The sequence below is a fragment of the Lissotriton vulgaris genome, chromosome 4_1 (genome assembly GCF_964263255.1).
Source record: "Lissotriton vulgaris chromosome 4_1, aLisVul1.2, whole genome shotgun sequence".
Taxonomy (NCBI): Eukaryota; Metazoa; Chordata; class Amphibia; order Caudata; family Salamandridae; genus Lissotriton; species Lissotriton vulgaris.
Genome location: NC_141691.1, coordinates 317,234,511 through 317,248,713, shown reverse-complemented (window position 1 = coordinate 317,248,713; position 14,203 = coordinate 317,234,511). Strand labels below are relative to the sequence as shown.

General features: G+C 42.2%; 1 protein-coding gene across 2 annotated transcripts in view; it reads left to right on the top strand.

Moving 5' to 3' along the window:
• The window catches only part of ADGRG4 (adhesion G protein-coupled receptor G4), a 1,454,718-nt gene that overhangs the window by 740,472 nt on the left and 700,043 nt on the right, over positions 1 to 14,203 (top strand). For both annotated transcript variants that reach the window (XM_086918649.1, XM_086918650.1), the window contains exon 13: positions 13,330 to 13,448. In XM_086918649.1, the coding sequence (XP_086774775.1) occupies positions 13,330 to 13,448 (119 nt within the window). The remainder of the gene's footprint in view (positions 1 to 13,329; positions 13,449 to 14,203) is intronic.

Here is a 14,203-nt window from a genome sequence, read left to right as displayed (position 1 = left end):
CACTATATTTGATGTATAATATCTCAAACTTCTTCTCTTGACTATATGCTCAAGCTTAGACAAAGACATAGTTAATTGGGCAATTCCAATGACCATACAGAAAGCTTTGCCTTGCTGGAGTATCCGTAGATACACGTCCATTTAAACTGACTAAACCATTTGAGGCAAGAAAATTTAGCAAAGAAGTGTCCCTCATCATTAAAGCACTTTCAGGATAACTAGCTGGGCTTATTTTAAATGCAAGCAGCATTTCTTCATACATTAAATCAAGCATGCAGAGGGTCAATCTATAAATAAAACCACCTAGCAGTAGAAGCAGATACTGAATGTACACTGTAAGGGTTTAATCAGGTCCTTGTTAAACATTATCATCTCTCCATCGTTAACGGATGATTTCTTCACTTTCAAATAAATATTAAAAACAATAATGCAATCAGAGCCCATTTTAGCATTAGGTTATTGTATGTAAAAACCTAGCATTCAATTGCTTTGGCATTAATTTCCCATACTTTAGAGGCAACTTTTGTTGATATTAGTGTAAGAATACCACCGAGAGACGTCATGTGGAGTTTTCTTATTGCTGTCTCTGATACTTGCACAAATTAGTCTATCTATCTGGGGGGGGGCGGCTGCATTCACAGCCATGTTTCCTGGAAAACACAGGATCTCATACTAGATTGTTTTCTGTTTGAAAATCTGTTGTTTCATTAAATTCTTGAATCTGTGCGTGTTCCAGGAAACCATTGTAATTCTGTGCATTGAACACCATCTCTAGTGACTTTTGCTTAAATCGTGTCTACCCTCCTTCTCTTCCTCCTCCCACCTCAGGCAGGCATACTTACTGTGGCCTAATCTGAACTGCCCCTCATTACTGAATCCTTCTTGTGCTAAGATAATTCTCATAGCACCTTCTCTATAGTTTAGTTTGTAACTAGTGTTTTGCTGAGCAACGCGAGGGTCCAGTCTAACTTGATTTTCTTGAAGACCGCCATAGCATTGTAAGAAACCCACCGTGGGAGTTCCACTGTTGTCAAGCACCTCTCTTAAGAGAATTTTAATCCTTGAGTTTTCAGTTTTCTTTCGGAAGGGTATCTGACCAGCAATGAAAATAGTAAAATCTTTGTAACCCCAACACCTGATTTATTTAGGTAAAAACCCTCTTGCTTTAGGTCATTAATTTATATTAGGTGGAGTCTAGGGCCTTTTGAAGATATCTGAGTCAATCTAGACCTTTTGAGTGAATTTAATTTTCTGTGCCTTTTGCCACTCTTGCTTTCTTGGTCAGGGTTCACAAATACCCATAAACTATTTTCATCCTTATTTTGTTTCAATATTTCTCTTTTCTACAATAATTTCCATGATACTTACCGGTGTATTGACATTTTGTGGCTTGCTTTATTTAATACCAGTCAATGTTGCATTATCTTGTGCATTATTTTCAAGGGGATTTAGGAACCCTAAGTCCGTTTCCCTTATCTCATCTTCATCCAGCCTCTCTCTTCAATCAATCCATCACCATTGTGAGTGTCAATTATTCTTATGCTTTCACTTTGCATGTTATTAATTCCTCTTACCCTATCCCTACTGTTGTCGCATTGAACCTGCCTTTCTTTTGTTTCTATACCTACTTTTGGGTCACTCTCAGTGCCAATTCTTGTATACGTGCTTTGGTTATCGGAAGAGTTTCTCCTTACCTTGTTAGTTTTAGTGAGTACTTTATCCTTACCATTAATTGACCTCCTCTGGCTTTTATAATACTTAACATTTACTTCATTTTTCCTTACCCGGTGGATAATACCCGATTGAGCTCTGCTTATTCTCTGTTTTTTACTTAGTCTCCCAATCATAGTAGTAAGGACAGTGGGGTAAAATCCCCTTCTGTATACTGAGGGTAAGACGTCAGTGGTGGTTTTCACTTCCCCCTCTCCTCCCTTCTCTCCTAGTACAGCCTTTTCTTCCACATTTTCACCTGGTCTAACCAAGCTTGACATACAACTATATATTTCTGCAATTTGACCGCTATGGCCTGCAAGTAGTAGTTAGGATTTTTAAGGGTAACAGTGTTTAAAACTATAGCTTCAAAGATACCTTGCACTGTTTTTTGCATCAGAACCATCATGTCCAGCATGGAAGGTGATGAGCTTTGTGACATAGATATTGCCCAAGTTAAGGGGTAAGTTTAGGGGGGGAATATTCGGAATACTCCAAGATAACATATTAGTTACTTTCCCTTGCTTCACAGGAGTGGGAATTGGGGCCTACTTGACATACTGTGAGCCTCTTGGAGGTTTCAATTCTCCAATTCAGTACATGAATCATTGACCATACTGTGCTTACATCACCTTCCAGGGTACCTCCGATTAACTCCTTAAAGAAAGGGAGAAAATAAAAGTCTTGGTTTCAAATTATGTACACCTGACACAATTATATCTTGAATCTGTGCCTCATCCAGAGAAGTTAAAGACGTATCCTCTGCCCTTTGAATGGAGAGTGACATATTTGGGCATTCATCCTGGTCTATTCCTTAAGTTTTTTCCTACAAAGTCTTTTATGGATTTTAGCAGAGATGAATCTTTATATGGATGTGCTTCAACAACTATTGCTCACTTAACCGCTCTAAGACAGTTATGTCTGTACTTTTCCCTGAAGCATTTTCAGGCTGGACTGGGCCTGGCCACTATCATTTTGTGGCCCTTTACCCTTCCTTGTCCTTTGGGCCACAGCTGTTCTTCCTTTTCTTTCTGTTATACTCAGTAGCATCCTGACCACTTAATTTATTTGTATTTATTTATTCATTTATTTGGTGCACGAATCATCTCCGAAGGGATCTCTAGGCGCCTTTACAGCAGGGGTTATCACACTGTATGAAATTAAATTATAGGCTAAATAACCAGGTTTTTAGGAGTTTTTAAAAGAGTGAGGTCAGAGCATGCACAAATAGACAAGAGTAGCTGATTCCAGTAATAAGGGGCGAGGTAGGAGAAAGAACGTCTCCTGAACCTGGCTTGGAGTGTAAAAGAAGTATGTCACTGAATCTAACAGGCGGACCGGGATGTATGGCTAATGCTTGTTCCTGAGGTAAAGGGGGGCCTTTACCATGGAGCATTTTACAGACTAGAAAACGAAGTTTGAAGAGGATGCATTTTTTAATCGGAAGGCAATGGAGGGAGCAGAGGGTGGGTTCCAAAGGAGAATGAAGGGGAAGATTCAGGACCAAGCGTGCAACTGAGTTCTGCACTACCTGGAGTCTAGTTATGAGGTTTTAATTGATTCCGACCATTAAGGCATTTCCATAGTCAATACGACTTATTATCAAGGCTTGAACAAGAGTTTTCCTGGTCTGCAGAGGGGTCCATTGAAAGACTTTCTTAAGCATTCGCATTAGACCAAAACAGGTTCCAGAGATGGTTTTGACAAGCTCACTCATTGAGAGATTATCATCTATGAGAACTCCCAGGGTCTTAGCACAGTTTTTGGGATAGGTGGTAGGTCCAAATCCGATGACCACCAGTTGCTGACCAGACTGGGTGAGCTTTTCAGAACACAAGGATCTCCATTTTGTTTGTGTTGAGCTGCAAAAAGTTATCCGTCATCCATGTGAAAATTCTTGGTAAACAGTTCTTAAATTTACCTTTAGTCATTATTGGATCAGGGTCCATAGTGATGACCAATTGAGTGTGGGAGGTATTTGCAGAAGCGGGAGGTGTTTTCACCGGTCACAGAGCTGCCCATTACCTTGTCTCCTGAGCTCCTGGGTCCGAGCGATCTTCCAGCCCCGCCATTCCCGCCATTGCCGCTGCTGCCAGGACATCGCAGCGTGGCCGGCAGGAGAGGGAACTACATCCCCCAAGATCCCTAGCGGCTGGACGCCGCAAGCAGCCAATCAGTGTGCGCCCGGAGGTGCTGATAAGGAAGGACTGCCCTCATAGCAGCGGGAGGTATTTGCAGAAGCGGGAGGTGTTTTCACCGGTCACAGAGCTGCCCATTACCTTGTCTCCTGAGCTCCTGGGTCCGAGCGATCTTCCAGCCCCGCCATTCCCGCCATTGCCGCTGCTGCCAGGACATCGCGGCGCGGCCGGCAGGAGAGGGAACTACATCCCCCAAGATCCCTAGCGGCTGGAAGCCGCAAGCAGCCAATCAGTGTGCGCCCGGAGGCGCTGATAAGGAAGGACTGCCCCCCGCTACGCGGGAGCGCGCGGGCAGCGCCGGGCTAAGCCCGGGCAAAGGGCGGGCCCTCTGTGGCCCTCAGAGGACCTGAGGAGGACGGGGCGGCCCACCCCACTTGGTCCCAACATAAGAGGTACAGAGACTAAATACTGTATAAATATTGATGTTCAATCGTCCTGTGCCGTTATCGGGCTCTACATAGTCCTCCCATGATGTCTTTTTGGGAAGAGCTTAATGCCGTGTGCGGCACTAACTATGTCCCTGATATAATATCCCCCCCCAGAGTGGGCAAAGACACTGATCCCGTAACCTGTACCACCCAAGCTGTTCCTGTATCCCCTGATTTAATCCTGTTTAACAACGAGGAATCTTCTTCAAATGCCAATCCATTGTGTTGTAGCTCCTCATTCCTCCCCGCCAATCCAATTGTTTTAACGCCACATATAGCAAGCACCACATCATATAATCCTGTTTCCCCCCTTCAATCGACCCTATTGGCCGAATTCGAACGATTGTTGAATGCTGCTCTGTTACCCCTGGTTACAAAAATTAAGGAGTTGGGAGACAGGCTGTCCAGTGTGGAACAAATAGTAAGAATGACCCACCCACCAACTGTAAATTCGGCTGACTCCCAACGTTCTACACTCTGTATACAATCGGACAAGCCAATTCCAACTGAACTCAGAAAAGCTCGAACAATTGACCCTGCCCTGAGTATACCCCTCCCAAGGGGCCATAATAATACTCCTAACCATAATAGTGCTCCTTTCAAAGCCTCTAGACATCCTCAGCCAAGAAGGCATAGAATTAATTTACCCCCTGAGGCTGCCCCCTACGTGTCAGTTCTTTCCGGGGTGCCCGAACTTGGTCAGGGCAATCACGAAACAAGCGAGGAGCTGCTAAACAAGACCATCTTCTGGCTCAACAACAACAGACCGCTGCCGCCCGCCCTAGATGGCGGAATTGTGAGCGTCAGGAGGGTGGGGTGGTTAGGCAGATTGCCTAAAGACATTTCGGGAGACCTGATATTGATCAGGTTTAAACACAGGAACATTGTCCCCTTTTTAAGACTTTCCCAACCAAAACCCAGTGGTGGCCCTATTTCCACTTGGGACTTGTTTGATTTTTACCCGGGCCCCAGATTTATGAACAATAACACTTGGTGAAAGGGGTTTATGGCCACCATGGGTTTCTAAATTAATTCATAATCACTCTAAAGATTGCCTATCCTAATGAATTGACCAAATTGCTTGTTTTTAAATTATTTCTGTAATTGTATGTTTGTATGATATTTTATGAAATTTTACGCTTATATGATATTTCGTTGTCGAATATCGAATAAAGCATATTTTGAACCTTTGAACCTTTGAGTGTCATCAGCATAAGAGATGGTTTCAAACCCACATTGCCAGGAGTGCCACATAACCATTAAACAAGGTGGGGCTCATAATGGAGCCCTGCGGCACACCTTTATCCAAGACCATGGATGCAGATTAATACTCGCCCAGCTGAACCAAATAAGTACGTTCAGACAGGAAGTTCCTCATCCATTCCAAAGCTTTACCCATGACACCAATCTCCCCTAGTCTTTGGACTAAGATTTGATGGGAGATGGTGTTGAAAGCTACTGACAGATCTAAGAGAACCAACATAGCAGAAGAACCCTGGTCTAAAGCCAGTTTGATGGTATCCGAGACCTCTACTAAGGCTGATTTTTTGCTGTGGAATGCATGGAAATTTGACCGAGAAGCATCCAGCAGGTGGTTTGATTCGAGGTAAGGCACCAGTTAGTGATTAACTAAGGACTCTAGGCTTTTGGATATGAAAAGAAGTAAAGATGATTACACTAGGAATACCAAAAGTATAAGCCTACTTTTCCCATGTCCAAGTTATTATCCACCCTGCTCACCACCTTATCATAGGAGGTACCTTCTGGTGAGTTGCTACCGACTAAATGGCTAGAATACCATTGTGGCACTAACCATTATCTTTTGAGGTTCCAGAGCAGGGTTCTGCAAGCCTGCAACTCTTCTACAATTGTAACTTTTTCACTTCAGTTCTATTTTGCTTCAGACACCGCCTTCACCACAGAATCTCCTTACAGTTTACTTGTGTAGATTGAGTGCTTAGTCCAGTAAAGGATGGCATCCATGGCAATGTCTGTCAGTGCCTGTACCCAGTGAACTATTCGGCTCTACCAGGAAACATTTAGATTTTTTTTAATCAAGTTCCCAGCCATAGACAACATATATGGCAAGTTGAAACAATAGTATCATGCCTACCTTTCCTTGGTCCTACCACCTTAGATTAGGCTAAAGGGCCCTCCCTGTCACACCACTGCACTACTACCCCCCCACCCGGCTACCTAGAGCAGGCAGACATTTACAGCAAAACCTAATGCTGCACTCCAAATTAATCTGTGGTTTCCCCCAAAAGTCATCTACTTAGACCTTTGTCTTTTTTCCTTCATCCTTTAAAAGAAATTCATATTTGTATTAAGCTGTTTTAGTGGCCCGAGCATCCGAGCAGAAATCCGGCATATGTTTGCAGGCGAGCATGAACGGATAACAAGACATTTGATTCCGTTATTGCACAAGCACAGCAAATCACACAAAAGAGTCATATAGTATTCACTCAAATAAAGTGACCTGCAGAGGAAGATCTTTGACGGGATACCCAGGATAACGGCTTGCCTGACCCACTGACTGAAAAGAGATCTTAAGGCACTCGAGAACCCTGAGGCTTCAATACATACAGTGAGCACTGGAAGTGTTAATGTAAAGTAGTGCCTTCTCCACAGTTTTAGGCTGACAAGTGTCTTAAATAGTTGAAAAAGCTGCAGCAGCCCAATTTAACCACAGTAGAAAGTTGTAAATGATTGTATGTCACTGGACCTTTAAAAGACTATGCTGTTTTTGGTTGAAAATGTAGCAGCATTTATTAGCATCTCTGAAGTAATTATAGATATAGCACCCGGTTTTATGGTATTTATTTTTGGGCCATTTCCATCTGCATTTATCCATATTTATTTTGTGCTAATTTTATCTGTATTTATCCATATTTATATTGAGTTTTGTGAAAAAATGAATCTGAAATAAGTATATTTCTACATTTATTTTACCGATAAATATGCGCTCATGCCTGACCGAAGACTGACAGGTTTCAGGGACATAAACACACTAAAAAGTATACTCCTCTAAGAAAACATGCACATTTTAATATCAAGGTTCTGCATATCTATTGCTGTTTAAGGCTCTTTACTAAAATTCCTTATTTTTGTTTAACCCTCTTACCTTTCAATCGACAGAGCTATTGGTTTAGTAGCCACAATTGACAGGATTTAGAATCACTCAAAAAAATAACCCAATTCCTGTTTTTCTCCACATTTAAAAATAAATACAGACAGGAAAATAATTGGTTTTCTGTCTGTATGTATCTTTAAAAATCAGTAAAAACAGAAAACAGGGAGCCCACATCATAGAACATAACACAATAACCTAACCCAGAAACATTACAGGGCATACCACTACAAAGAAGCCACCTAGGACCATAACATGTAACACACAGTACAACACATCAACAGCACCATGCAATAATACAGCACAAAACCTTACAGCACAAGAAATTCTTCAGATCATCACCACCACAACAAAATGCAACACAACAAGCATGTATAAAAGGTATGTCACATGATACAAACTACACAAATTTTCATTCAAGAAACACTTGTAAAAGATTTTTTTTTCACCAACCACTGCCTTACACACCACCAAGAAAATGCAACACCCCCTGTCAAAAAGACATGGGGCTACATATATGAAGCTTAGGGCCAGATATACATCGATTTTTCCAGGTCGCAAATGGCCAGATTCTCAGAATCAGGCCGTTTATATATACCAAACCCTATTTTGTGATTCAGTAATCTATTACCGAATCGTAAAATGGGTTAGCAATACAGTATTAGGGAGGAACATGTTAAAGGCATCCCTTCTTAAAAGCGACTTGCAGTGGTATGTGTGATGGTTTTGCAACCAAAATCTAATAGCAAGAAATTTGCATTTTACAGCCAATTCAAGCAGATGGTAACCCATAAACAAACAGGAAGGGGTACCCTAGGTATCCTTTTCTCTTTGTGAATGGGTGTAAAAATGTTTTTTAAGAGCAGATAGTGGTCCCACAGACGATTGCCTAATCTAAAAAAAGGAAAACAGCCTGCATTAATAAAAAAATGTGCTTTATTTAAAACAAACAGAGACACAGTGGTCTGCTGTCCCCGCCAGGTCACAATTCCTGTGTTTTTACCGATTCCCAATGGGTTGCAAATTGCAACCTACATCATGGGAATCGTAAACAGTGTAAAACACACTGTTGTACATAGCTGTTTATGATTTCCTCATACCGAAACACAAAAGTTTGCGATTAGGTCGAAGGTAACCTAAGTCCATGTATATCTAGCCCTTAGTGTTTGTGATTAACAATCAGCAAATTTTTGTGATTCGCAATTTGGTAAACACAAACACTAATATACAAATGTGTGTTTGACACTTTCTGCAATTCCCAATGGGTTACAAAGAGACCTACCTCATGAATATTAACAGCAGTGGCTGCTCTGCAATGGCAGAGGAGCGTCTCCCCCTTTACCCCCAGCTGCTTCAAAATGACAGGAAAGGAAAAATAAAACAATAATAAACATGTTTTATTATAGTTTTATTTTTCCTTTCCCAGCCGAGTTTTTGGGGCAAAGCCAGAGGGAAGGCAGTCACTGGTGGGGGAGTGCTTTGCACTGGTATTAGTGCGCATGTGGGTTTGGCCAGCCTCTTCAGGACTACCAAACCAACAAGCGCACTGAAGAGGTCTCCAACCTGAGCTGCGTTGCCGGGTTGGCGACAGCAGGCACAGGCTCCCAGTCTCACTGGGAGCGCAAATTCAGGGCACCCAGGCCAATCCTGATTCTGCTCTCATGCATGAGAGCAATTATTAAGGAACAAGGGAACCCTCTAGCTAAGCAAGGACCTAGGGTATCAACTTAGCAAAAAACAACGGTCCTTGACAAGGAGGAATTAACAATTTACAATAATTATAGGCCACAATATGCACTATAATGAACAGGAAGTCCAACCGGACTTCAGAATTTATTCAATAATTAAATAGGACAAATCAAACAGAACAACAATAGAGCAGTGGGACACAGTCCTGTATCCACAGTACTAGACACACAATACAAACTACATTTAACTAGGGATTTTCAGGCATTCGGAAGGAACGGGAGCAAAAAGGGGTGATTTTACAATCTGATTGCTTCACATATGTTGGAAACACATGATTTTTTGGCACATGATAGTGAACTAGGGCCCGATTCACAGAATGAACTTAAGACTCAATCCTAAACTTGCTACTATTTTGGTATTCACAGAATGCACTTACTACTTTTGGCATTCACAGAATGAACTTACTACTTTTGGAAGTCACAGAAGTTAGGATTTTGTCTTAAGTTTGACTTAAGACAAACTTAAGACAGACTTAAGACAGACTTAAGACAGACTTAAGACAAAATCCTAACTTCTGTGAATACAAAAAGTAGTAAGTTCATTCTGTGAATGCCAAAAGTAGTAAGTGCATTCTGTGAATACCAAAATAGTAGTAAGTTTAGGATTGAGTCTTAAGTTCATTCTGTGAATCGGGCCCCTAGTGCTTAGACCACATATTATGTCGACGGCGTTTAGATCCAGTTATAAATAGTGGATCATCATCAGGACATTCAGTGCTTGCCTGAGTTTAAAAGCCTCTATTGACAGGAGGGAAGGGAACATATAAAATACAATTAGCCAACTGTATTACTCATAGAACAGTTTAACGCGTAAGCATACCATGCTCAGAGGTGCAATTGGTCATTCATGTGAAAAGTGTCAGGCATCCAGTGCCAGTCAGTCGCGGTGTTTTTACAATCGGTGATCAAACCATGCCACGTTGGTGATGCTCATCTGTGTCGCATCCAAGACACTGTATTTTACTGTCCCTAAAACATGCCCTGAAGATAGGGGAGTGTAGGGGGTGACAGGCGGTTGGTGCCAGGCTAGCGTGCACAGGTTCAAGAAGTGCAGGAGGCATTACATGATTAATGTGGAGGATTGTCAACATTCGTTGTCAACTGGAGTTGTGGCAATTGGGGAGCCAGGAGGTGGCTTATTTACCTAGAGCCGGTGGGGAGGGCCGAATCCGGAATCAAGGGCGAGCGGCCTGCCAGTTGACTGATTCTCGACCGGATAGTACTGCGGTTGGGCGTGATAAGCCTATGGGAATAAGGCCAGGGTAATCTTCGGTTGGCTAGTAAGCCGGGGGTGAATTAAGAGACAAGGGAGGAGATGGCTTACCTTGCCCGTCAGTAGTCAGCCATAGATGGGTTAACCTCAACGCAGATTGCAAGTTCGAGGACTGGTTGTGGAAGGAGGTAGAGAGAGCCTGCAAGGGGCCTGGAGAGAATACGACCAGGAATAAGCAGGACTGTCAACCATGAATAGGGCTGAAGTAACAATTCAAGGAGGGGCTTACCTCGCGGCTTGGATACCTTGGGAAGCACGAGGGCTGGAAGAATACCGCAGGTAGCGCGTGATTTGCGAGTCAGTCTCCCGAGGTTGAGAGAAGTCAGGGAAGCCTGGCCAGGTCAGTACCTACAGCCAAGACCAAAAGTGAAATTTACATGCGTGCACTTAGAGACGATAATGTGACAGCGTTGCACGCCTAGCTAAAGGCGGTAGCTTACCTATGGAACCGCCAATGGGACCCTGGCCACGGAGCGCGGTGGCCCGTAATAAGGCTCCTAAGGAGAAATGGGGATATTGTGTGAGACCCACATAGGGCTCAATTGCCGATCTAGCCTAGGGGTACAAGGAGGTTGGCTTACCTTAAGTTTGCGGTGGAACTTGCAAGCAGGTCTTCTCGGTGCCGAATCGCGCCGTAGAACACCAGAGTCAGGGTGTGCTCGGTAGGGTAACCGCGTCGGCCATATTGGAAGGGGAATTGGCACAGTTTGTCGGCCATGTTGGTGGGGTCAGACAACATTCGGTGGCAGACATCTTGGAACGGTGTGCAAGGGTTGTAGGGGAGTGCACGGTGAAGGGATTAACTAAGTGAATTGACGATCTCTGGACATCATGCAGGTGACTCAATTTAACATTGTAAGGCCAAGAGAGTGAAAAAAGGAGTATTCATAGTACATTTGGTAGAATTACATTATCACAGAAGTGAATTCCAGTCCTTAATCAAAGAACCAAAAAACTGATTTTACAAGAGTGAGGTCCAATCCTCATTGCGATTGAGGCCACTTCGTATACTGTCCAGAAGTAGGATCATTTTAAGTTCTTCTCTGTAAAGCAAGAGTCCAATATCCCCTCCACGTGGTGGTAGCTTCACTGACCTAAGGACTGTCCATCGCAAATCATTGTCCGTATGTCCTTTGTCGGTGAAGTGATCCACCAATGGAGCGTTGGGTGTTTTACAGCGAATTCGGCTGCGGTGTTGGCAAATCCTTGTCTTAATCTTTTGCTTTGTTTGTCCCACATATATCATTTTGCAAGGGCAATGGATCAGGTAAATCACATCACTGCTATTACAGTTAGTAAAACTTTTGCATTGAATGGTCACTTTATTAAATAAAAACGATTTGCCTTCAATAGTGAACTCACATACATTGCATGATCCGCATTTGGCATGTCCCACTAGTGGTATTTGGGTCCAAAGGGAGACTATTGTGCTCAGAATAGGAGGGTTGGGTAGAGCAGCTCTGACTAGATGGTCTTTAAGGTTGGAGCTCTTTTTGACCAATTGCACCTCTGAGCATGGTATGTTTACGCGTTAAACTGTTCTATGAGTAATACAGTTGGCTAATTGTATTTTATATGTTCCCTTCCCTCCTATCAATACAGGCTTTTAAACTCAGGCAAGCACTGAATGTCCTGATGATGATCCACTATTTATAACTGGATCGAAACGCCGTCGACATAATATGTGGTCTAAGCACTAGTTCACTATCATGTGGCAAAAAATCATGTGTTTCCCACATATGTGAAGGAATCAGATTGTAAAATCACCACTTTTTGCTCCCGTTCCTTCCGAATGCCTGAAAATCCCTAGTTTAATGTACTTTGTATTGTGTGTCTAGTACTGTGGATACAGGACTGTGTCCCACTGCTCTATTGTTGTTCTGTTTGATTTGTCCTATTTAATTATTGAATAAATTCTGAAGTCCGGCTGGACTTCCTGTTCATTATAGTGCATATTGTGGCCTATAATTATTGTAAATTGTTAATTCCCCCTTCTCATGCATGAGAGCAGCATCAGGATTGGCCGTAGGAGAACAGTGTGATGCAGCTAGCTGCAGGTAAGTTTTTAAACAAAATGTAATTCTGTATATTATTTGTTGTCCGTCTCTCCCCCGGCAATGCCCAGCTCTGCCACTCTTCAATGACACCAATGGCTACTGAATGTTTACGAGGTAGTTCTCAGTTTGTGACCCAGTGAGAATTGCAAAAAATGGTGACCTCCTTGGGCCAGCAGACCACCATGTCTGTGATTGCTTTTAATTAAGAATTATTTTTTAGTGTATGCATGAAAGGAACTTTACTTATGCACTCAAAACAAAAAATAATATTTTACAATTCAGAAAGTCTTAATGACATCCAAATATAACACTGATAACTGTAAGCTGTCTCAGCAAACCTTTGGTTTAATTCACAGGCTCATTCACCAAATCATAAAATGGTCCAATACTCTAAAATATTACGTAGAAAAATGTGTGCTTTAAAACTTTATATTGCCACTCAGTGATGTGTCTTGTAAAAAAAAGACAATGGTGCAATATTTTCAGAGACCAACTATACTTTGATATTTATTTACATATACAACATATGCATGGTGAGCATACAGTTTGTCAGTTTAATGTGATGGTAGAGATGTACGTCATTTTTGCAAGAATTCTTAACCTATTAGCTAAGTTAAATATGTCCACCTAAGGGAGGTATCACTGTGGGCGTCTATTATTCTTCCAAATTTATTACTCTAATGCGTATGTTATTCTACTCAGGAAGAAACGTCTTTTATAATAACATAGTACCTGGTAGGAGCAATGTTTAGCGACTGAATCTGTGATGTGTTCTTCTTGTTTAGTTCTATTAACATAACATCTGACAAAGAGCAGTGGGGACCTCCAAATCTGAACAAGTGCAAGCTCCATAACAAGCTTCCTGGCACCATTATTGACTTTCGTGATGTGGTCATAACACAAGGTAATTTTATTTTCTTATGAGAGGTATTTATAAAGTACCGACCTAGGGTGTGGAAGCAAGAAAGTGCCACCCTGTTATGGAGACAGAGCAAGACAATTCACATTCCAGTGGAGGATAGTACAATTACCAATGGCAGAAGTATGAGCGGATATGTCTCTGCAGTGTGTGCATAGGCCTTTGGGAACAAGGAGGGGGCAGCAAATTTGTAGCTAAATGTCTACTAGGTTACAGTTCAAATCAAATTTTGAGAGTCGATTGGGGAGGCCGACAGGGAGTCAGAATTCAGAGAGATTGTATGTTTCAGAACCATTGAGGGTGGTTCTCAGTTGTGATTGGAGAAGCTGTTTGTTGAAGAGGTGATTTCAATGTATTTTTTAAATTTGAGAAATGTGAGGAGTCAGCATTATGTATAGGAAGATATCAAACTTGGACCACAAGAAAGGAATGTTTTGCTTCTCCTCCACTGTTTACAGGTTTCTATCATTAGCCCAGGGATTTTTGACTGCTCATGGCTCAAGATCTTACATAGACTACAAACTATGCAACGTGTAGGGATAGTTGGTTATCAACCTTTTAAACAAAACACCTTGAAGAAGAAACCTGCTTTTAGGGGTACTGTCAGGCTCCACTTGAAGGGACTCACTGAACGTCCTAGCATCCCTTATCCTTACATGGACATACTCATTTGGCAATATTCAAACAGTAGGAACTGATAGTGGGTAAGATAAGGATGGTACCTGCACTGTGCTAACTTG